The sequence below is a fragment of the Trachinotus anak genome, unplaced genomic scaffold (genome assembly GCF_046630095.1).
Source record: "Trachinotus anak isolate AG129_WGS33_773 ecotype Australia unplaced genomic scaffold, CSIRO_AGI_Tana_v1 ptg000018l, whole genome shotgun sequence".
NCBI classification, from domain to species: Eukaryota; Metazoa; Chordata; class Actinopteri; order Carangiformes; family Carangidae; genus Trachinotus; species Trachinotus anak.
The window spans coordinates 14,010,843-14,034,883 of NW_027273869.1; the positions used below are offsets into that span (position 1 = coordinate 14,010,843).

The window sequence follows — 24,041 nt, forward strand, 5'->3', positions numbered from 1 at the left end:
TTTGTGGGGACCAACATGCTGCACCCCACAAGTTCAAATAGCTGTTTGTGGGTTAAGACTAGGTTAGACTGGGCTTAGGTCAGGGTTAGGGTAAAGGTTGGGGTTAAGCATTCAGGGGTGATGGTTACAGTTAGGATAAGAGGCCAGGGAACGCATTATATTAATGTGTGTGTGTGTGTGTGTGTGTGTGAGTATATTGAATTATTGGCTGCCTTTCAGCTGCTGCTGAGGAAGAAGACATTTCTGGCAGTTAGTGAAAAGGGCAGTGAGTCAGAGTACAGCTCCTGGGCTCCGGACTGTCAAGGCTGCTTACTCAACTCCAACCTTTTTTGTTTTTAACCTCAGGAAATCAGGAGACTTAATGCCCTGGAAAGGAAGCACTATCAATCCCCGCACTGAAGACATTTTTTATGTCATTTGTAACTATACTGCAATATCCTCAACATTTTGTCTCATAAATTACAGTAATATTATCTTGAAAGTAGTATTTAGTTATATACTCACATAGCAAATGTGTGGTGTTGATTCTAGAGTTTGCTCTAAAGGTTTGCTCCCTCTTCAGTGAACTGTGCACAATCTGGGCTGTGTGTCCTCAATTACTATGCCAAGCCACAGAGGAAGTGAAATCATGACTGTTGCATGAGAAAGATAGAGCAGCTGCTATTTTGTTGCACTCAATCTTCTGAATGTAGGAATTTTCCACACTTAAAGTCTGGAATCTCCACTCGGGGATATGACGAGATTGGAAATCCCGTGATAGGATGATTTTTTTTTTTTCTGATGAAAGACTGCAATCTGGCTGGCAAGTTTATACAGAGTGATGGAGCAGGAACAGGTCTGAACAAGGTCTGAGGTTTTATGAGTGAATGAATGGCTGAGTGGCAAAAATGGAATATGAATGAAATACCTGATGATCAGTCACTCTCTAGCTGTTAGTCAGTGAGACTGCTCTTGATCCATAAATGTCAACCCTGCAGTTAAAACACAGACCTCATTGTCTTATGGCCAAAGGCATAATAAGGAAATGAAAGCAAGTATTCATGAGGGATCATTTTGATCTCAATTGTCCTGGCTGCCTTTCGAGAAAGATTTTCTATATAGTAAGTAAGATTCAGCATGTCCTGAGTCTCAAAGAAACTAAAAATGAACTACAACTGTAATGGAACTAAAATAAACAAATGGTCTATCATTTGAAGAAAAACATTTAAAACAGCCAAACCAACCTAGACAACATTACATTCAGCAGCCAACATGTTTGGACATTCAATGTCCATAGAGGTTGAATCTAACTGACTTTGAGGGTCCCCTCGACTTTCACTTTCACTCTGTCCTGGTTGGCATTTGTGGTCATCTGTGAAATTTCTCAACAGCTATTGCGCAGTTTGTCTGATGGTTATGAAATATGGTTTAGACATCCACATTCGCCTCAGGATAAATAATAGCTCTGGTCTGATCTATGATGAAAATGTAAAAAAAAAAAAAAAAGGAGTATAAAATATTGAGATATCATGTTTTTTCTTCCGTGCATTCTTCATCCTACATGACACAACTCCACCGCCGCCAGCTGCGAGGGAGATTTGGGTGTGTTATGCAAGGAGCGGCTAATGCGGCCTTCAGCCTCTGGCCTCAAGCGTAGATGAGGAACAGGCTGCAGAGGTTTGGTAAACTCAGTTCTTTCAAATCCATAATCCAGATTTTTATTTTTATTTTTTCCTTTTTCTAAACTGTTCGTCTTCAACCCCTACTCATGTGACATCACTTGAGGCAATTTAGCAGACTACAAACATCCCCCTTTGGAGCCACGTTGCTTTATAAGACTTTTTTTTTTTTTTACACTCCCCCAGACCTGTAAATAGATTTTGGATTTCCCCTTTAACTGTCACACATTCATTTCAAAATGTTAATTTGACCACAGCTGTTGAAACTAATGACACTCCCACCAGTCTCAGCTGTATTTACTGCTAATTATCAACTGGTTTAACCATCCTGTTATTGTTATTATAAGACGTGCCCCGGCTTCAAAGATGTCAAACACAGTTAACAGTTTATCTCTTTGCTAAACTTCAACATGTTAAGAGATGTTTTCACTGTGGTTGAAAATTTCCACCAGTATGGGGATGGTTTGGAAACAGGGTTTTAGGAGGGAAAATCAATGGGACACAAATTCAACAGTTTTATACCTTTTTTATTTATTTATCTGGGGAAGTTGGTTGCTGCGGAGCATTGTGTCACATCCTAAGACAATGAATACACCCTGATACTTGCACTTCTTAGGAAACTTGATGCATTCTACTCAGGAAAAGGGTATTTGAACATTATTTCAGAATTTTGAGCAACATTTTTCCCTGGAACCTTTTTTTTTTTCCACCCCCTCAATTACACATCCTCACCTTTCAGACAGTAATACAACTATGAACACAAATTTAAAAAACAAAAACAAAAAAAAAACTTTATAGTGAATAGGGAGCAACCGAAACGCTGTTAATTAAGAGAGAAAAAAAAAAGTGTTTTTCAACCCAGTGGAAATTCCACTCCCCACCGTCTATCTCAGCTTGTGTTCACAGGAAATCGCAGCTTTTTCGTAGGGTGATGTCACTGCTACGTACGTGAATCAGTACGTACGTGGATCGAGCTCAGCTTTCTCATAGGGGGGGAGAAGCAGCAGCAGCAGCGGCAGTGGCTCTCACCTCCTCCTGGGATGAAGACACGGAGAGGACCCGTCTGAAGTCGCTCTCTGATAAAACATCACCGGATTTCTCTGCGGCCGCCGCGTTTATCCGAAACCACCTCGGCCTCTTTAAAGCTGCCGGGGAACGAAAGGAGGAGGAGGAAAAACAGCGCCGATCACACCGGGGCCTGTGGTGGGTTGCATTTCGTTATGTTCTGCCAGCCAACTTGTGTTTTTACGCACAGACGGGGAAGCGGCGGCCGCTCGTTCCCGTGGCCCGTGGTCGCCTCTTGAAGCCGTGGTGCGCCGTGGCTCCTCGGCCGCTGCTCTCCGGCTTCCTCCTCCGAGGCGCCCGCTTCTGGTGATTTACAGCCTTCAGCCTCAGCTGGAGCCTGTCAGCACGACAAAGTGCAGAATGCAGATAACACAGTAGATTACAGTCACACCTCGAACAATGCTGGGGTGTAGTGGCTGTTATTTTTTGGAAGACTAAAAGCCAGCCAAATTTAAAAAAAAAAAAAAAAAAAAAAAAGCATTTAGTCTTCTTCCCGCAAATTGAAGGGCAATTCTGGAAAATGAAATCCAAATATTTCCAGACAAGTTAGGTTTTGGACAGCTGATCATTGTGAATTAGATTCCTCCCGCGCTCTTTGATGCACTGCCAGCAGAGGCTACTGGTTCTTCCTGTTGATGTAGTCGTGTAATTGTAGCTGTCTTGCAGGTAATTTCCAACCAGCCACCAGCTTTAACCTAATGCTCTTCCAGTTACTGAAATGCATTGTGTGGCCTGTTGTGATCATTCAGCCTGTATGTTGTGTTTAAAAATACACGATTATTGAAAATGTGAATATTCTGTCTATCTATCTGAAGAAATCTACAATAATTAACTGTTTTGTTTTGTTTTTTTTCCTGCAGCCAAGCGTCCTTTCTCATTGGAGCCATGGTGGCAGCAGTCCTTAAGTTGTACTTTATTGGAACGGCGCTGACTGTCCTTGCAGTCATTTATGGAATAGTGGACTCCTTTGGTGGTCTGATGTACGTCCAGGACCGTGACCACATACTGGAGCTGGACCATGAGACTCAGAGACAGCTCTCATCAAGCATCCGCCAGAGACGATCGTCTGTGACTAAAAACATTGGCTCATAGTGGAGACGCCTTGGATGGGACTTACAGAAATGTCTGCTGGATGGACATGTGGGACACCTTGGACCAAGAGGCTGTGAGACGCCGTGCTTCCATTGCCGAGTTTTGACGTTATTGTTGTGTCAAACTTGTTGGATGTGTTGTGTGCGTTGTAAAAACACTGCACAAGATTGTTTGTTGATACGGAGGCCTAATCCCACAGTATGTCTCTGTTAACTCCACTTTTATCATCTGCTGTCAGACACTGTCGCAGCGAGTCTGCGTCAGAGCAACTACACGTCGGACTAAAAATGTAACAGCACTACTGAACCATGATTTGCACTAAGACTAGAAAGTTTTGTCCTTTCACAGGTCAATGTGTGCATTTTTATTTTTTTAAATAAAAGGAATTAAACTAAACAAGATTGAAGTGTCGTAGTGAGTACAAGTATACCGCAACTTCCTCTAAGACACAGATGTCATAAGCTGTTTACTGCAAAGGTTAAAGGTAGAACCCAGGCTGATTCACAACTCTGTAATTTACTGACAATTTTCAGCAGCGACTGAGCACAGAAAAGACGAACCAGTTCAGGGATGTGTTTACCCTTATACCGAGGGTATAGCGAGGTATTGTCACTTTGAAACAGTCCAAGACTCAGATAAAACAAGTTAAAACTTAGTTCAATAAAAAGCAACTGTGCAGGACACAGTAGTCAAGTCAAGTCAAGTCAAGTCAAGTCAAGTCAAGTCAAGCTTAAGCTTTTTGTGGATCTGTCAACATTACATGCAATATCTTTTCAAAAGGGATTCACCAGCCCATAAAAGCAACAGGTCCCAACACAGCCTACACTCTTTAGAGAACAAACAAAAAGTAATATTGGAAACCTTAAGGAAAGCAATTAGAGCACTTTCCCAATTCATATGTCTGTTTGCGCAACAGCAGACCTGACCAGTCTGTACTCCATGCCCCTGTGGTTTATGAGTATGTGCTAACAATGAATCAAATGTGTGGAAGCAGCTGCTAATAGTTAAAGTCCGTGGGAAACATATTCTCTGCTCCGTGCAGCTCGCTGGTCTCTTGTTTTCATTTTGACGGCTCGGTTTCTCTAGAATTCGGTGCCATTTCTCCTATCCAGGTTCAGATATTTTTCTCACGAGCTGACAGAGAGTCGGAGAGGCTGTCTCCCCTTCTGCTTGTCCTGAAGTTCCTTTTTTTCCCATTTTTTCCCTTTAAAAGTTTTTTTTTTCCTTGTCTGATTTGAGGGTGTTGTAACATGATGTAACAACGCTGATGCAAATAAGTGGATATTAATCTTATCAAATAGTGCTTCTTTGGGCTGAATATAACCCGAACCTGCAACAGACAGTGAACAGAATTCACTACTGCTTTATAGGAAATGTAAGATTCAGCATTTATGGCACTTGACGCATACAAGGATCTCCACTTTACAGGGCAATAAGTCAGGGCGTCCCACATGTTGCTTTGTCTTTTGTTTCCAGTCTACCCCCTGACCCAAGTACGAAGAAGAGCACCAGCTTACTGTAAAAGCCTTGTCACTATCAGGGGATACATAGTGTAATTTGCGTGTACATACACAATCATGTACTATTCATCGGGGGTGAGTCAGTGTTATTGTTTAATGAGTCACCTCTGTCTCACTTAGTAGCCGCTTGCTACTTGATTGGTTTGACCTCTTTTCATTTTATGTGTGGTTTCCTTTCCCTGAGCATGAAATATAGAACCAATGAAATCAAAAGGTTATATAACTTACTTTTGACTATAACTGAATCCCATTTATTATTTAAAAAAAATGAACATCTGGACAAGATTAAAATATATAAATGGAGACTTATTACTATGAGCTGAAGGACAAAGAAAAAAATATTCGAGGTCACAGGGTCAAAAGCTTAAATCTGAGGTGAGTCTTTGTTGCTGTGGTGTCTTCTTCCCCCTCTCCTGCTCTGTAAAGGCTTTTTTTTTTTCTTTTGAATGTAGTCAAGTATCTTTTACACCACCTCGTCTTGCATAGTGGCACAGTACAAATATCCGAGCAGCTATGAAGGTAAAAAGACATTAACTCGACATGGGGCTCAATTGTTTTATATAAACTGCGCTGCCAGATTCAGCCCATAGGCGAAGCAGCTGCGCGTCATCGTGCATCAATGCTCCTCTATAGTGTCTGAGAGGGGGCGCGCACTGACTCGACCGCGGGATCGGGCAGGATGGATGTGCGTCAAAGCGCAGAACCATCCCGAGGCACGTCGGCGCCACAGCTGGACGCTCACTCAGCGAGGGAGGCATCGCAGGTGAAGACATGGCGTCCCCCCTGCGTTCAACTGTGCCCACTACAAATGAAACCAAAGAGAAAACATCACTAACATGATGCTGCAACCACGCCCCCCCCCCCCCCCCCCCCCAACTCGCAAAAAAAAAACTTCTCCATTCCGCATGATATCGCGCATTTTTGAACCTCTGTGTTTCGTCATTTTTCGTTCAACGTTTCGTGTTTTCTGACAGCACACGAATGCATCACAAATTAACCCTAACAATTAGTCACACTGGGTTCAATAGTTTCCATTTCCTGGTCGCGAGTGGCCACAAGGTGCAAATGCTGTTGGACATGCAACACCCTCCCTGCAGCTCAGGTCACCTGGATGCGGGCAGAAACACCTGCAGGCGGAGGACGCACCACCTCACACAGCACTTTTTATGCTAATGACCCGTGGAAGCACTTCCCACCCCCCACACCCCCCCCACTTGCCTTAAGAGAGCAAGATTTTAAGAGTCAGAAACGGCAGGCATCTCGGTCGCTGCAAGGCTGCGCACATTCTTAGAGAGGTCTCATTATTTTCCCATCGGATATGATCTGGAGACTTGTGGTGCTCGGCTTGTGGGTGTGGGTGTGGGTCTCTCCTGTGGGTGCTGAGGGCAGAGGCCGCGGGGGGAGGACGGTGGCTTTCCACCGGGCTCAGCAGGATGAGAGCCGGGGCCAAGTGCGTGGTCGCCCCAGGAGAGACACCAGCGGCTCGTCCAAGCTTTCTCACGGTCATCCCTTCTCCGCCTGCCGGCTCCCCCTCACCACAGCCGAGCACGGAGTTCTGGACGACAACACACATGAGGTAAGGTGTGTCTTTTTTTTTTTTTTTTTTTTTTTAAAGCTGGGGAAGGGTTTGTGTGAATAGTCAGGTCAATGTCCAGCAAACAAGTTAATAGTAAAGAAGTGAAATTTAAAAAAAAGAAAGAAGTGAAGCGATAATAAATGATGATAAATGATTGAACATTCTTTTAAATTGCTTATCAGCACATTAAGCCCATTTTGCAAGCAAAGTTGTTCAACCATCACAGGAGTTGGACAGTATGTGAATAAAGAGGGTTCACTGTTTTTTGAAACTTTATAAGTGATATGTGTGAGTGTCCCTCCTCTCTCCTTCTCCTAGACAGGGTTTAATGGTGATGATGGCTCCTATGTAATTCTCACATGGGTTGGCGATGGCACAGGAGTGAGTATCCATCATAAAACACAACATGCTCCCTGCTCGTCTTTGTAAAGACACAGTCTGAGAAGCATGTGACTTTCAGATGTTTCACTGTAGCTGCCTCATCTCCGGCAGTCTCATCATCACAGCTTTGCATTTTCAGGCAAAATATATTCTTTTGTTTTTCCCAGCAGCTCTTATTGGTCTGAAATGTATCAGTTTTTTAACAGCCTGCCACAACAAAGTGCTGCATGTCATATAGAAATTTAAATGATGGGTTTAGTTTTGGACCCTCGTGATAAAGTTTCAACCACATTGCTGCATTCCCCAGGTGGTCCTGGTGCTGTCTACCATCAGTGCCCCCCTCGAAACTTTTCTGGAGGGAGGCTCCTCGCGGCTGTACAGAAGGTGAGTTAGCGTCAGCAGCGTGTCTGTCCCACTCTGTGCAGAACTCCTGCAGTGACAGCTTGACTTTATTTCCTCTCTTGTCAGTACGGATTATGGGAAGTCGTTCCATGATATTTCTCACCGGATCAACAACACTTTCATCAGGGAGGAGTTCGGAGTCAGCGTTGGACCAGGGAGCTCTGTAAGTTCACATTAGCTTTGGTTTAGGTAGTTCTGACATATGACTTTTTTTTTTTTTTTTTTTTTGAGGGTGAGGGTGTGTGGTGAGAGCTGTTAGAGTTTCAGTCGGGGGAACATGTTCACACACAGGGAGGTGTAAGTGTAAAGGCAGGTCGCATTTAGCCGCCTGCATCTATATATAGTGTGACGTTCAGAAATACACACACAGAAATGCACTGACATATGAACACTTTGTGCCAGCAACAGCAGCATGAAACAAAACCTTAAACAGTTGAACTTTACTGTGCATGTAAATACATTTTGCTCAGAATGAGCAGTTTGGCAGGAAGTTCTTCTTTCTTTTACTATATTTCGACTTGCTCATGAAATTATATTTACTGTATTTGTATGCTATCCCGTGGGCGATTGTTTGCCAGGTGTAGTAAACAATTTCATTTTGATATTTTCATCGCTGCAACCTTTCCTCAGATCTCCCATCTGCTTTTATTGGCTCTAATCGACAGGTGATATTGACAGCGGACACAGCGGTGGTGGACAACCCCGGAGGGATCATCTTCACCTCCACAGATGCCGGTGCGACCTTCAAGTTCATCCAGCTGCCCTTCCACTTGGCTCAGCCGATCACGTACCACTTCCTCAACCCTGACTACCTGGTGGCGCTCAGCATTGATGTGAGTCTCGCAACTGACTGCTTCCTTTCTTTCTTTCTTGCCGTTTTCGCACAAATGATCAAGGTGGTTTCACTTGCTCTTTGTGGTATTCTGAGCTAAATCTTTTGCCCATACACACACACACACACACACATCAAACACACCCCTTAAAGTAAAGGTAAACATTCCTCTGTTCCTTCCTGACATGCAGGGCGGCCTGTGGCTCTCTCTGGACTTTGGTGCCAAGTGGACAAAAGTGCATGATGGAGTGCATTCTTTCTCATGGTGAGAGTAAACAGGAAACTAAACCACACACCAAATCCCAGCGTGTCAATAGAAAACACGGTAGATGAACCTTATATTCTGTGAAAGCTGAAGGGCAGGAATGTTGCAGGATAGGCAAACACATCATGATGCAGTATTATAATCTTACTTGAATGGACCGATGTGATGTATGAGATTGCGGTATGTGTCAGAGTCATCTTTACAAACAGTTTCCAGTTTCTCTGAACATTCTTGCAACAGTTTTGGGGTTTGTGAAATGTTTTTAACTTCTTCTTTCCATCAGGGGGGCTGGCGTGAATTTGTTCTTCAGCTGCAGTCGAGTAGACACAGGTAGGAAACTATAGGAAAATACACTTTAGGGGTAGAAAAGCGTTTTGTTATGTATGTGGAACGGCGTTTATCAGGTAAATCTGACATTAAAGTGAATTCTAACATAATTAAATCAATAGAATAAAAACCATTACATGGGTGTTTATTGCCCCAGCATAAAATATCAAAAACAATATAACAATAAAAGACACTAACAACTGCAATTACTCTAAACACAAAACAAAACACAAAAAAGATTCTGTGTGATAAACAGACACATTACATTACACTGTGTGTAATGATCCAGATTAGTAACGATGGATTTTTACTATTCGTGTGATTTTTCCACTAAAGATGCTGCTGTGATTTATTTCACACGTTCACCATGTCGTGCTGCCCAGCTGATTCCTGTGTCGTACGTTTAGATTCCCACCTCGATCTATCAAAATAAGCTCAGAATAAGTTGTCACGTCCGGTCAAATATATTTACATAGCCCAAAATCACAAATTTGCCACTGCTTAGATAAGCGGTGTTTACTTAGGGGTTCAGTCAAGGTTTAAAGGATGTAGCAGAGCTTAACTGAAATAAATGCAGAAGGCCTGGAGTGTTATATTCAATAATAAATATGATTGAGCACACTCATGTTCTTCTCACCGAGTCTTGTATGTTGTTGCTGTAGTTGAGACGGATGAGAGGGGAGACCTGGTGCTGAAGAGGACAAAGGATCTGGGGAAGACCTTCACCACAATCCATGAGGACATCTACAGTTTTGGCTACATAGGAGCCTTTCTCTTCTTCTCTGTGATGGAAGATTCGGTGAGATGCGACATAAATTATCCTCTTTACACACACACACACACACACACACACACACACACGTTTGTATAAGGACAACCCAAAGACCACCATTATTACGCTAACAACACGCTTGTCATTCAGTTCATGAATCAGCGAGTGCTTAAATAGCACTCTGCATTATCTCGTTCCCAGAGATCCCCTCGTGTCATGTATTTCTCATCGGACCAGGGAGAGACCTTCAGTCGAGCACTGCTGCCCTCTGCTTCCACTGAGCAGGTGAGAAACACATTCAAAATCTGTCAGAGGCAAAAGCACATGAAGCTGATTACTTTCTGTGGTGCTGACTGAAATGTGTCCATAACACCAGGTGCTGTAACTGTCACATACTGAAAACTAGCACTGAATGAGGGTCAGATTCATAACCTTGTTTTCAGATAGTTCAATATGTCATTGACATTTTAGCCTATTTTAGACTATTTTATCTTGGCAAACTTCCTGTGCCGTGTGTAGACAGCATCCGTGCTAAAACTCTGATATTTTATTGACAGTAAACTATCAAACGACGCCCAGCTCTACCCCAGGAAATGCACAGATGTTAATATAATGATTTCCTTTGTCGTATGTTTCGCTCACACTGTGGAAACTTTGAAACTTTCTTTCAAGTGCTTCACTCAGACAGACACACACATGCTTTTAGCGGCTGGACATTATGGAGGTTATTTCACCTTAAGCGGAAACATCAGTGGCAACATTTCCTTTTTTCACAACGAACTGAACACACACCTGCTCTGGTGAAACAACCACCCTCCCTCCCACACACACACACACTCACACACACACACACACACAGTCACACACCCAGTACATCTTGCTGACAGCACAAACACACACTCTCTCTCTCACGATGATTAGACAAGGTTTATGGCAGAGAGTAAATTAGTCATCACAAAGTTTTTTTTTTTGTTTATTTTTAATCTTTTTTTTCTCACCCACATGTGCTATGCTATGTGTGTGTGTGTGTGTGTGTGTGTTTGCAGTTCTACTCCATCCTGGATGGAGATGAGGATATGCTCTTCATGCATGTGGACAACCCAGGAGGTAACAGACGAAAACGCATTGAATATGCTTTTTTTTTTTTTTGTCTTTTTTAATATGTGTCATGTTTTCAATATGTGTCTCTGTGTTTTTATTTTTTTTATGTTATATCCCTCTTGACCGGAGAACTACCTAACTCCCATATATTCAAGCGCATACTATCGAAATGACAATAAATCAGAATCTGATTCTGACATCCACAAGTGCACACCCACCTTAAAAACTTATGCTTGACACATATTCGCAAATATGTTTTGAGCACAACCGGACTGAAGTTATAGCTTTCTCAGCCCCTTTTGTTGTAATGGAAAAGCTCAACGGTAAAGACCAGACTGGTTTCACAAGTTCTTGGTGTTGCTGACAAATCATTCCATCATACTGAGTGTGTACGTGCGTTCAAGTCCAGCTGCCCGGTCTTTGTTCCTGTCTTCCTCCCTCCTGCCCTCTTTCTCATGCAGTCCCTCTTTTCACAGTCACGTCCATTTGTTTTCTCTGTTATTGGGATTATTTTGTGTCTGTGAAGAGCTCCAGTTAGAGCTGCAGGGGTTGAGTGATGGGGACTTTTGTACTGCTGAGATAAATAGGGGAGATATGGGGGTAGAGGGGCTTTATCTTTGTTGGCTGGAGGGAGGGAGATTTAGGTTACACCACAAAAGCTGACAAACATATCTTAGGATCAGGGAACAACACACACACACACACACACACACACACACTAGAAAAGTAAGCCACCATCACCTTCCATAGCTGAGCTCGTCCTCCATGGCTTTAGCAGACACGTGTGTGAGCTTCACACGGTTAAAATATGACTGATGATAAGAGAGATTTTACATCATTTAATTATCATTACATTCAATTTGAGACATCACTGCGAACAAAAGACTCTTATTTAGACCTTCTACCTTCAGATCTCATCGTTTTACATCTTGTGCCAGTGGTTTGGTTCACTTTCATCGGAAATCTGCTGGATTGTGACTGAAATTTTTATAGAACATGCAAAGTTCAGAGGAAAAATAATCGCATTCAGTATTTGTTGTGTCTCAGCTAAAAGTAAGAAAACAAGAACTGAGTAACCACAGCCTGTTTGCATGAGGAAGTAGTGTGGTTTTGTTGGAAATGTGATCCTGATTATGGAAAAACTTAAAAACATAACCACAAATAGGAAACAGACAGGACTGATGATCTGGACTAAGAGCTAATAAAGCATCTGTACTAAATTGTCGCAGATTCACAAAAGATGAAACTGTGAACCAGTAAACTGATCTTAAGGAGTAAAATCTCCCACACACCATGACCCAAAATGGACCGCCGGCCAAATGTAACCCTCACCGTCAGACGAGTTATTGTGTGTCTTAGTGTGGTGCGAGACTAAAGTTCTCCCTCTGTTTTAACCCAGACACCTTCTTTGGGACCATGTACACGTCGGATGACCGTGGGATCTTGTTCTCCAAGTCGCTGGAGCGCCACCTGTTCGATGGGCAGAGGAAGAGTGATTTCACCAACATTACCTCGCTGAGAGGAGTATACCTCACTAACAAACTAGACGAAGGTTTGGCCATGCATCTTTTCATTTTGTTTTTTGGATGCCCTTTATTTTTGCATTTTTTGTTTAAATCTTTAAGGGATGATTTCAATCTATTACAGCTTTGGTCCTGTTTTTGTAGCCTTTCCATAATTTCTATCACTTATATTATACGCTTCATTAATGGACTCATATGGCTCCTCAAAATGAAATGACTACTTGCACTTGGGAGCTATTGTTTTGAGCCATGCAGGGTAAATTCATGTATAAATGTATATTAATGAGCAGACATATCTCTTGGTCTGGGTTTTAACTACTTTCCCCACATCAAACTGCTGCTCCAGTCATTCACCATTTGGATATAAAACTGAACTCTGACCCCAGCACTGTGTTTCGCTGCAGATGGCCGTGTAAGATCTGTCATCTCCTTTAACAGAGGAGGGAAGTGGCGACAACTTAACAAGCCTGAGAACGTGGACTGCAGAGACCAAACTAAGAACGTAGGTTACATTAATCCCTGTTTGCATTTGTGTGCACTACATTATTCAAATGAGTCATTGTTCACTGAACTGTTTTTTATTTTATCAGTGCAACCTCCATATCCATGGAGAACACAGCCGCAACAACCGAATAGTTCCCATGGTGGCGCTGTCCGAGCCGACTGCGATTGGTCTGGTTATCGCCCACGGTAATTCATCTGCAGTTTACCCAACCTTTGTTAAGCAGAGCAAATAAAGTGAAAGTCAAACACTCTGCTATTTTCAGCTTTAAACCTCTCAATGAGTCAATGATGAGTCAGTTAGAAATCTAATGTGTAAAGATATGTTGGGATTATCTCCTCTCTTCTTCAGGCACTGTGGGTGATTCTCTGTCGTCGTCGCAGCACCCGGATGTGTTTGTTTCCTCAGACGGGGGTTATAACTGGAGGGGGACACTGAGGGGACCTCACCACTACAGCATACTGGACTCTGGGGGTCTCATTGTGGCTGTGGAGGCTCACCACGAAGGACAAGTCAAGACTATCAAGTACCGAGCGGATATTTTTACCTCATTGCACAGTTAAACAATGAGAGGCAGAGAGAGTGATGTGAGGTTTCTCGTCACCAGGTTCTCCACAGATGAGGGCCAGTGCTGGAAGTCGTACAACTTCACTGAGCAGCCCTTCTTCTTCGCAGGCCTGGCATCTGAGCCAGGCACCAAAGCCATGAACGTCAGTGTGTGGGGCTTCCGGCCCGAGGAAGACGGCCAGCCCATGTGGGTGGCCGTCACCATCGATTTCCAGAGCCTCATTACCAGAGAGTGTGAGTCGAGTTATATGATAATTCCTATAATTCCATATGTAGCCTGCTCCTTCACAGCGGATGATACCACCTGGTGGTAGGGGCATGAGGCCTTACAGCAGTTTCTCCTTACAGAAACTTTCCCTAACTTAACCTAACTATAAAGTTATGAGACGTAGGCACATTAGGTTCCTCTTTTTTCCTTTCTGTTGCATTTCACAACCAGCATGCTTTGAAAACAAGACACAAACAAGACTAAACAGGCATCCAGGGAATCAAACCACCTTCATATCTCGCTCTTCACTCGCCTGCTTGTCTAGGTCTTGATATCTCTGTAATCCTCTTTCATTTTTGTAAACTTACTTTCTCAATCCCCTTCCTCTTGCATGAACACACAGCTTTATGCTGAAGTTAAACCAGTTTTGGTTCGTTTCGGTTCCTGAACGTAGATGGAAACCGGATTTGGTGTCACCTACTGAGCAGGGCTGAAATGAAGCATAGAAAGTTCCATATCATGGAAAACAGATATATTACATTAGTTAACCAACCAGCCTCTTAACAAACTTTTTTTTGTTTTATTTTCCTACAAATTAAAGAATTGGCCTCGACATTTGTAACCTGACTGGTCGTCATGTGTTGTATCAGGTAACGAGGAGGACTACGAAGAGTGGTTGGCTCATTCTACAGAGGGAGGGGACTCGGACAGAAATGGCTGTGTCCTGGGTGTAAAGGAGACTTACAGGAGGCTAAAGAAACAATCTGTATGCAGGAACGGGAAAAGCTTTGTGGTGAGCAAGAAGCAAAGCCCCTGCTTGTGTACCAGAGAAGATTACCTATGGTGAGTTTGATCATTTGTAGCATTGAAGAACACAAATTGTATGTGGATGTGTTTTGGTCCCAGCATGGAGGACACTCCCTAGTGAACACACTTTCTGTCCTTTGCAGTGACTATGGTTACTATCGTCATGTGAACACCTCAGAGTGTGTGAGACAACCCAACGCTCCAAATAAAACTCTGGAGATCTGTTTGATTGGAGAGGAGGATGAGCTCCTGACAGCAGGGTAACAATGCTCGCCGCTTTTTTAAGACGAAAGGGACACACATCCTGCACATGCTCACACACTTCTGACCACGCTTGTAGGTATCGTAAGGTCCCGAGTAATAAGTGCGAGGGCGGGTTCAGTCCTCAGCTCGCAGTGCAGACAGTCATCAGGCCCTGTGGTGTTAAACCCAGCCCTGGCCCACCTGCCAGGTCATCGTCTCCAGACGCACACTTTGACACACCGGTCAGTAGATTTGTTGGTGTTATCAGTCTGTGTGCGTCCTGCTGCTCATGTTTAGCGTTTATGTGTGTAACACTGTCGTGCGTGTTTTCCAGCGAGAGAGGCTGGTGTTGATCCTGGTGTGTGCAGGAGCAGGACTCATCGTCCTGGTGGCTATCGTTTCCGCTGTCCTTGCTGTGAAGAGAGTGGTTTATAGAAACAGGTGAGCTAGAGACACACACTTGAGCTACACGTCCATCCTTATGCACCCAGTGGGAGCTGACCGTCGCTGTTTCCTGTCGCCCTCCGCAGGTCACCCTCGTACCGTTTCTCCAACCTGCAGATACAGGATGATGATAACAGCTTTACAGCCGATCTTGAAAGCGCCACCAGCAGCAATGGCACCGTCTGCCAACAGGACTCAGATGATGTAAGATTATTTTTGAGCTAAAAATCACTTTCGGATTGTGAGATTTTCTATAACTATACTCACACTCTTGTGTTCTTATTTTGACAGGATCTTATTGAATGACACATGAGACATTTTGATGGATATAACGGATATTTGCGATTGAAACCAGCTGTGCTGAAAAAGACTGCCAACTGCATTTTGTTGGACTAATGCCTCATATTTGGATGGGAGCAACCTTCGTGCCAAATTCTGAGGATTTGAATGACAAGCAAGAAATTGTTAAATATCTTAATTTATTGAGCTTACTTCATTTTAATGCTTTACTTTGCTAACTCTTCAGTTTGTACAGTATTTTTTATTTTATTTTACTCTGTTTGCACCACCTTTTTACTTCTGTTAAATGTGAAAACGAATACAACAGTCCTTAAAATTTGCATTTGTGAAAAATAAATTATTGCACCTTCATCCTGTTGAGTAAGTTTCAGTTTAAAATTTAACACGATTGGTTTAATTGCACAATAAACTTCTGTCTATCAGATGGCACTGGTGGTGCTGGGAACTGTCCCATCTGTTTCAACATGACCAGAGAAGAAGAAGAAGCAGGAAGTTGGTGTGATGGGAACAAAGATAGTTTATTAACAAGATGTCTCACTCGTGAAAAAGCTGCCAATGGAAGTAACGTATGGTACTGGATAAAACTGGATAAAACTGCACAGACCTGGCTCATAAATTACTTACTGTTTAACTATTCACTATTTACACACAAAAAAAAAAAAATTAAAGTAGATCTAAATCATTTCTTATGCAATAAAAACGATATATATTTCTGCAAAAAATAAATCAGACCCAGGCTGAAATGGATTAAAATTACATTTGAACACTAAACCACATTAGTAAACTCATCAAGAGACTGTAATGTATTTATAACTGGCTTCATTCTAAAGGCACAAATGGGAAACATGCTACATTTAAAAATATTCAACATGGGATTATTGTTACATGTGTTGGTGATGATGTGAATTTAATGGTGAAATATTTCATGCAAAGGTGCAAATTCACTAAATCGCTTCATTACAACAAATAAAAACAACCTATGTAAAATGATACTGGCACTGAAACAAGCCATTGAATTGTTTATTTATTTTTAGATTGACTTTATTGTTAAAGAATGAGACGTTGTAAAAGAACAGTTCCATTCATTTTGCCTTATTATTGGTGATGCTGGTGGTCGTGAATATAATATGAATGTAATATTGTTTAAATTGTTTAAATGTCATTTTTTATTACTTGTTTGTGAGCAAAGTCCTTACAGCGTCTCCGTTGTTAGATTCTGTCCATTGTTTTGTAAAATAAAAAAAAAAGATACAAACCTTAGATTTTGGCTGAAAAATAAATATTTGTTTAAAAAGTAGAAAATATAACGAATCAATTCTTTCTGAAGAGCTTCCTGTCTGCCCACTCGTTCGTCTCGGATTTCTTCGACAGAGTGGTGCCTCTCGCCATCTTTTCCCTCCCCCGACGAGCTCATCTGTCATCACACTGCGGACTCGTCGCAGGTTATGACATCCTGAGCGACACCGGGACTCGTCGTTACCGTGGAGATTGAACAGGTAAGAAAGGTGCGACCCGAGTTATACATTTTAACCTTTTAATCCAAATATCACAGTAACAGGTGACAGTAAGTCTGCGCAGACACAGACTAGGAAGTTACACAGCAGACCACTAAACGTAGCTTTTTTTTTTTTTTTTTTTTTTAATGTAGCATTTAAGCTACGTACAGTAATATCCAACCCGCTAACTCTAGCTGCTAGCAAAGTGCATCATAACGACCTACTGCCGTGTAATAAACGATTAAGTAAAGTTAAACTGACGTTAGCTGTAAACTAACTTTGTGGATTAGCCGTTTCCAGCTGTTAGCAACCCACGTCACCTTAAGTTAGCGTCGCCGGACCTCGACCCTGCGGAGACTGACGGGACTGTTTCATGACTGTTTCATCTCCACAGGTTTAGCCGTGCAAAAGGTGGCTGGAGGCTCGTTAAGATGGTCAGGGCTAGCGGTAAGTGCATCCACCGTAGTAACCCTGCTGTGTTGTTCAACATCTCCTAAGTTGTGTTGATTAGCAGCTGACGCTTCATGTGTCCTGCCTGTCCACCGTGTGTCCCACTCTTCCAGGTGTTTTGAAGTCAGCAGCGCTCATCTTTGCGTTCCTCCTAGCTGTCTTTCTTGCTTTCCAGCTGCTGGATATCCACATGGATTTCAAACTGAGCAGCGTGATGTGTAAGTTGCGCTTCTTTCATTTCGAAACACATCATAACTTGAGATAAGGAGAAGTTACTGTAACTATTTATGATATTCTGCTAACGGACCAGCTCTGATCATTGTTTGCTTTACCAGAGCAGAAATATATGTTTTGTTCAGAGAAGGGAGATTTCCCTCAATGACCAACATGAAAATCTCATTACTCATGTATGTAATGTTTGCTTTTCAGCAAGATCTGTGCCTGTGAATGAAGCCCGTAAGTATGCTCATGCTTTTTTTTACTTTGTTTTCTCAGTAAATGATTTTATTTTAAAGATGCCCCTTCCCCTATTTTTCTTTTTGAAACATCTCTATTCCAGTCGCACTAGTTGGCACATGTTGACCGTTAATAACTGTTTCACACAGTCTAAGGTGTGTGTTAAGCTCAGCACTTGGCATTTAGAGTGTAAATGGCGGGGTTTAAGTTGTACCATTGCTTTCTGTTCTGTGCCTGTTTTGTGAATAGGCTCATATGACTGGGCTACCTGTCACCTGATACTGTGCTACCTGTTAGTTGATGTGTAAATGGAGTTTTCTATTCACAGCAACAAAGCCAGTCAGGTACAAGTGTGGCCTGTCCAAGTCATGCCCCATTGGACACTTTGCCTTCAAAATGGCGAGTGGAGCGGCCAGTGTGGTGGGACCCAGAATCTGCCTGGAGGACAAACTGTAAGTGAAGTTACATCTTGAAACTTTCAGAAACACAGGAGCACCTCCTTTTTTCTGTCATATCATTTCAAGTCGAGTTTTACTGCACAGACCTGTTCTGTAAGTTTCTACTATGCACTCAGGTGTTTGGACCACTGGAAGTCACTAGTTGTTTTTCTCAGAAGAAGCATTTGACTGGCGCTCTTTATGTAGATGGGAACAGAACTCAGATGGGTGTCATTAATTAATTATAACAAGACTTTTAAAACTATTTTCTCAAAGCTTTATTTCATATCTCAGCAACACAGCTTTAAATGCACGATCCTGCAGCTGCCTTCTGTGTTTGCAAAGCACCAAAAAACTCCATCAAGCAGTTGACAGAAAATGAGTCTGCTGTTAGTCATTTATCAAGCAAAAATGTCAAATGTTCAGTGGTTCTAAAACAAAAAAAAAGCTGCTTTTCTCTACTTTAAACAATTATAAACTCAATATCTGGATGGTTGTTAAAACAAGATTTAAAACATAATTATATACATTAGACTTTTAACTGCTTACTTGCACAACAACCTAAACATCACCAAAAGAACAAAAAAGTAATTAGTCATTGCTGATCACTTGTGCCACAGGTTTTTATTTTAAATCAGTCAAAGTCTTGTCTGGTGTAATGTTTGATTAAGATGGTAAAATTATACTTCTATGCAAACATCCCAAAACTGCTGTCCTATCAGACATCTTCACTGTAACACTTTACTTTGAGTCCATCTGTAATGCGCAATAAGAAAGTTTCATGCAGCAATAAGGATATGTTTAAGCTTTAATTCATTTACAGTGTTTTCCAGAAATTATAACTATTATTATAGATTTAATATTACAACTGTGTTTTACTATATTGTCCCTCATTAGCTGTTGAAATACATTAAACACAAAACCTTGAACTACATTATGGTGTTTTATGAACACACAAATATGTATGTTGTGTTTGGAAATGATAAATAGGAGGACTTAGAGGAACGTGGCTTAACACCAGGGAGAGGCTTTTCCTGACATGTGAAAGTATTCTGATGGGCTCTGCTCTTATTGTTCTGTAGAATAATGAGCGGTGTGAAGAACAATGTGGGGAGAGGAATCAACATTGCCCTGGTCAATGGTAACGTTATCAGTTCCACACCTTGAAGTCAAATATCCTTGAAAGAACCGCTGTGGATGGTCGTGTAACACTGTTGTGTCAAACCTGAAGTGTTTACAATGGATGGAGCCATTTTTAAAAAGACGTCATAAGCCTGTCCACAGCAGAACGTGATAAGCTCACCTTATCTATTATTGCCTGTTAATCGGGTCAATTGACACCAGATACAAAGGCTTGGTAATAATATTGTACACAGCAATGAGTCGCTACCAAGACTGTGCACTTAATATCATAAAAGTTGTGTAAGCTGTTGTGAATCATACAGTAATTAAAACCATGAGTCCCGTCTGTGTCATGTAGTGACCATGAGGTTTAAAGTGGGATCTTTTTCCCTCCACAGGCAGAACAGGGGAAGTTATCAAGACAGGCTTTTTTGACATGTGGGCAGGAGGTGAGTATATTTCACAACCTTTGTGTTCTGAACATTTGAAAACACACATGCTGTAACATTGTGTTAACCACGTGGACCCTTGTGCAGATGTGGCTCCCTTAATTAAATTCCTGAAGGAAATTAAAGAAGGAACAGTGGTGATGATGGCCTCATTTGATGATCCCTCAACGAAGTAAGGACTTCCACTGTATTCCCTTGATTACTGATACAATTTAGGCTCACATGATTAATTTAAATTGCTTTAGTTATCTATAATATTGATTGAGCTGCTGTAGGTTTGCCCGTGGAATAATCGCCTTCCTTGCTCTGTAGGCTCAACGATGAAGCCAGGAAGCTAATTGCTGATCTGGGCAGCTCAGTTATCACTAGTTTGGGCTTCCGGGATAACTGGATCTTTGTAGGAGGGAAAGGCATCAAAACCAAGAGTCCATTTGAGCAGGTAAGACAACCCACAAAATCCTATTTTCACTTCTACTCTCAATTTCAGCTGAATGATTAGAGCAGTGTCTTTGTCTTTCTTTACTACCAGCAAATTCTCAGTGTTCACACAACAACGCAGGTGTTTCCCATCAGATGTATTTCAAGCGTTTGCTAGGTTAAGGCCGGTGGGAATACTACCAGCTGAACTCGGCACAAGAGTTCAGAATTAAAAGATATTTGACGCAACAGATTTTTCGGATCATGATGATTGCCAATAAAGAGTTCTCTCATCTGCTGCAGTTAGATCAGCACTCTGCATAGCATCATCTCAGGAAGTGGAAGATGTAAGGTAATTAGGTAATTCCTTGTTAAATGAGAGTCCAACATTGTCCACACTTCATCCGTCAAACTGCAACACAACACACATTGATTCTGTCACAGTTTTAAATGCAGTAAGTACAGCTTGAATAAACTTTAACACGGCGGTTTGCTTGTGCAAACCTAAACCGGAGCAGAAGGTGTGATGTCAGCCTTCTCGTGTGGACACGTGGACGTTATACTTGCATGTGTAAAAGTGAGAGGTGACATAAAGTGCAGTTTGAGCGCAACGGAACAAACTGTTCTTTCTTTAAATTCATTCCTCTGTCTGTAATGTCTTTACTGTATATGAGCAAACACATGCTGTGTATAACCTTGGTGTAAACTTCAAGCTCTAGACAAACAATAACCCAGTTCATGACAGCTATTGGGCAGTGCAGTGTTTTCTTTGTGTCATCATCGTTTAATCTCTTGGATTTACATTAATGTCACACCCTGCTGGCTATCAAAATAAAGCAGGCGATATGGTTTCACAGTAAATACAGTGTGAGTGTGTGTTGTGTTTCCCTCTTCAGCACATAAAGAACAGCGCCGACACCAACAAATTCGAAGGCTGGCCTGAGGTTTTAGAGATGGAAGGCTGCGTGCCCCAGAGGCAGGACTGACGTAACCTCTTGCTGTGACTGTCAACCACCGGTTTCTCGTCACCTCTGTCCACCTCGTCCTACAGACATTTCTGTCCTCATGAGACTTTTTACTGGTAACATGTTTTTTTGGGCTGAGAAAGGTCTTTTTGCACCTCTCACCCTGAAATCTTTTATTACAATATACCAAAAGATATAAGCAAGAAAGAGGAGCCACCATGAAATGTCAGGCAGCCCTGAGCAGGACAGCGAAGCTCGGACCTTCTTGCACTTCTCCTTCTGCTTGGACACCAATGCATAGATGCTTATTAGATCTTGTAATTGGAAGTTGTAGAGAGAGTCCACTGATGAGAAGGGGCTTTAATTACTGGAGTACAATCAAACTTCCTGTCTGTAAAGACCACAGACTTAGCTTCAGAAGGTATTGCATTATTGCACTGCTGTAGATGGAAACACATTTTTTTGGCAGGCTAAATTTCCATTGCCTGTACCCTGCCTTAATCTCATTAGCCTATTCACATTTTTTCAATTTTTTTTAAAATCATACCATGACTTTTTGAGTCCTTATGTTTCTTTCAGTGTTGTGTTTATTTTGAGAAAATTAATATTAACAGGGTTTGAAGATGTCTCTATTCATGATCTTATAACCAAATGCACCAAATTCACTGTGAAATTTGTAAATATTTGTTTAGAGGAGGATTCGGATTTGAAAGGTCCTCATTTAATGAACATTGTAATAATAATAATATAATTTCTTAAAATAAATGATATTGTTAGTAATATGTGTGTGCGTGTGGGTTAAAAGTGTTTTGTTACATCCAGTGATTTTTTTTCTTTTTGCTGTCGAGCATTTGTACTGGTTTAGAGTTTTTTTGTGTTCATATGCAGCAGAACTCATACTCTGAACAGTTGTTCCAGATGTTTCAGCATTCTGTTAATCATTACCGTATCAGTGTTGCCATTTTACAACCACCTTCAAAGATATTAGGCTGTTAGAGTTGTCACTCAAAGAGTCTTAATACACACACTGTCGTCTGAACCACCTGTCAGGTTTTTGTTTAGACTTCCTGTCTGATTTTCAGTTTCCAGTTTCTACAGAAGTCCTTTAAATGCAGTGCCTACCTGCTGTATTTCTAAAGCTTTTTAAATGCTGCTAGCACCAGGTTCTTCCAGCTGCTGTTAACTGGAAATCAGCCCAATATGGCACATCTGTGCACCAGGGTTTGTAATTGAGCTTTCGCCCCGTCCTCTTGTCTTTTCCCATTAGTTTTTCCATCACTTATATGTCTACAGTACCGGAACAGTTGCACTGGTGGTAATATGGTTTTAATGTAGTGCAGTGAATACATACAGTGTGTGAGCAAGATGTTATTTTATTTACAGGTTGTTGACAAATTAACAAAATGAAATTATAATTTAACCCAATACAGCATCACACATTACAAGTTAAAAAATGAACATGTAGGGTTGAATAAGTGCCTCTGTGACAGTCTCAACACATTGAAAATGTAAAGCATCACAAAGGGTTGTATGAAGTGTGAGAGTACTGTATGCTGTCTTTGTGTTTATCCTCTGTTTTCCTACACTCTTTAAAAAGTTTAATTATATTCTTATATATGTTTTAAGATGACTTTGTAACACCTGTTCAGGGATTCCAAATAAAAAAACCAGCCTCTTGGCGAACAGTCACGGCAGTGTACATTAATGCTAATGCCACTGTTAAATAAACCAATGAATAAAAAAATAAAAGTCTGATTGTTGAACGTATTTCTTCTACCATTAGGGAAGGTGTGTGAAAACACACTGCTTCCTCTCTCTCTCTCCTGGTCTTTGAGGACATTTGAATTGCTGTAATTATACTGTTAAGAAACAAGCAATCCAAGATTCATCAACAGAAATGTACAGATTGCATAATGTGGACATGTTGTGCTATTTCCTCTTTTATCACTGAGGTGAAGCTCTTTTTGCCCCAGCCAACTGTTGTTGAATGACACTTACACACAATAAAACACTGAGCACTGCCTCTATGCATCTTAAAACTATCTGAGCACTGTATACTTAATATATCATATATTTCCTGATGTTTTGTTTTTTGATGATTTGTTCACAACAAATAAAGCAGATATGGACTGAGAGAGTCCATAGAATAATGGCTCTCTACATTTTCTGTTTAAAACTAAATCACTAACAAAGTAAATCTCAGTGGCGTGTGTCTCCTAATTTAATTGCACCACATTATGTTGTCATACTGTGCAAGAAAATATCACTAATAATATAATAATGACACTTCCTGGCAATATCTGCTGTTAAAGAACCCATGTCTTTAAAGTGACAGGCAGGGGGCGCCATTGCCTCTTTTAATTCAGCCTGTGCCTCTTGTGCTTTGTTATTCCTCTAATACAGTACATGTGCTGTTTGTTGTTGTGCTTCAGGTATACAGTATATTGAATCTAAATCAGCAGCCCAGCCCATTCTCATTTATGTCTTTTTAACATAATCACCTGCTTGTCCTCTGTGGGAGAGCACAAAACACCATCTCATGAATAAAAAATCAACGTGAGTGTGGCCTATCCTGAGGAGGAATCTGGTTAAAGTTAAATTAACATCTGATCCCTACCTGTTGCTTAATTCTGATATGAGGACAACGATCAAGGGTTTGTACCT

At 41.6% G+C, this 24,041-nt stretch overlaps 2 protein-coding genes and 1 long non-coding RNA gene across 4 annotated transcripts; all 3 read left to right on the forward strand.

Annotated features, from left to right (window-relative positions):
- Nucleotides 1-2,653: 2,653 nt before the first annotated feature.
- Nucleotides 2,654-4,216, forward strand: LOC139635553 (uncharacterized). The gene is made up of 2 exons (XR_011694250.1): nucleotides 2,654-2,861; nucleotides 3,584-4,216. It is a non-coding gene; the product is annotated as an uncharacterized lncRNA (long non-coding RNA).
- A 2,332-nt stretch (nucleotides 4,217-6,548) lies between these two features.
- On the forward strand, nucleotides 6,549-15,936 carry LOC139635159 (sortilin). Its single transcript, XM_071502206.1, has 21 exons — nucleotides 6,549-6,911; nucleotides 7,230-7,292; nucleotides 7,600-7,676; nucleotides 7,761-7,857; nucleotides 8,360-8,527; nucleotides 8,718-8,791; nucleotides 9,075-9,121; nucleotides 9,781-9,917; nucleotides 10,092-10,175; nucleotides 10,937-10,997; nucleotides 12,391-12,543; nucleotides 12,919-13,016; nucleotides 13,105-13,204; nucleotides 13,368-13,542; nucleotides 13,624-13,817; nucleotides 14,442-14,634; nucleotides 14,742-14,858; nucleotides 14,939-15,083; nucleotides 15,176-15,282; nucleotides 15,372-15,489; nucleotides 15,577-15,936. The coding sequence occupies exons 1-21, from the start codon at nucleotides 6,654-6,656 to the stop codon at nucleotides 15,589-15,591; spliced, it is 2,481 nt and encodes an 826-aa protein (XP_071358307.1). The 5' UTR covers nucleotides 6,549-6,653; the 3' UTR covers nucleotides 15,592-15,936.
- A 1,037-nt stretch (nucleotides 15,937-16,973) lies between these two features.
- On the forward strand, nucleotides 16,974-23,126 carry fam3c (FAM3 metabolism regulating signaling molecule C). 2 transcript variants are annotated; one of them, XM_071502207.1, is made up of 10 exons: nucleotides 16,974-17,081; nucleotides 17,476-17,528; nucleotides 17,645-17,749; nucleotides 17,961-17,987; nucleotides 18,316-18,439; nucleotides 19,507-19,565; nucleotides 19,945-19,995; nucleotides 20,083-20,167; nucleotides 20,308-20,434; nucleotides 21,309-23,126. In XM_071502207.1, the coding sequence occupies exons 2-10, from the start codon at nucleotides 17,513-17,515 to the stop codon at nucleotides 21,396-21,398; spliced, it is 684 nt and encodes a 227-aa protein (XP_071358308.1). In that variant the 5' UTR covers nucleotides 16,974-17,081; nucleotides 17,476-17,512; the 3' UTR covers nucleotides 21,399-23,126. The 2 variants fall into 2 exon arrangements, with proteins under 2 accessions (XP_071358308.1, XP_071358309.1); XM_071502208.1 differs by having other exon boundaries at nucleotides 17,007-17,090.
- The last annotated feature ends 915 nt before the right edge of the window (nucleotides 23,127-24,041 follow it).

Coding starts and splice junctions, on each gene's coding strand:
- fam3c (XM_071502207.1), top strand. Junction 20,168..20,307: donor TTTGATGATCCCTCAACGAA/GTAAGGACTTCC, acceptor CTTGCTCTGTAG/GCTCAACGATGAAGCCAGGA. Junction 20,435..21,308: donor CCAAGAGTCCATTTGAGCAG/GTAAGACAACCC, acceptor TTCCCTCTTCAG/CACATAAAGAACAGCGCCGA.
- LOC139635159 (XM_071502206.1), top strand. CDS start 6,654: ATGATCTGGAGACTTGTGGTGCTCGGCTTGTGGGTGTGGGTGTGGGTC. Junction 12,544..12,918: donor CACTAACAAACTAGACGAAG/GTTTGGCCATGC, acceptor GTTTCGCTGCAG/ATGGCCGTGTAAGATCTGTC. Junction 13,818..14,441: donor GAGCCTCATTACCAGAGAGT/GTGAGTCGAGTT, acceptor GTGTTGTATCAG/GTAACGAGGAGGACTACGAA.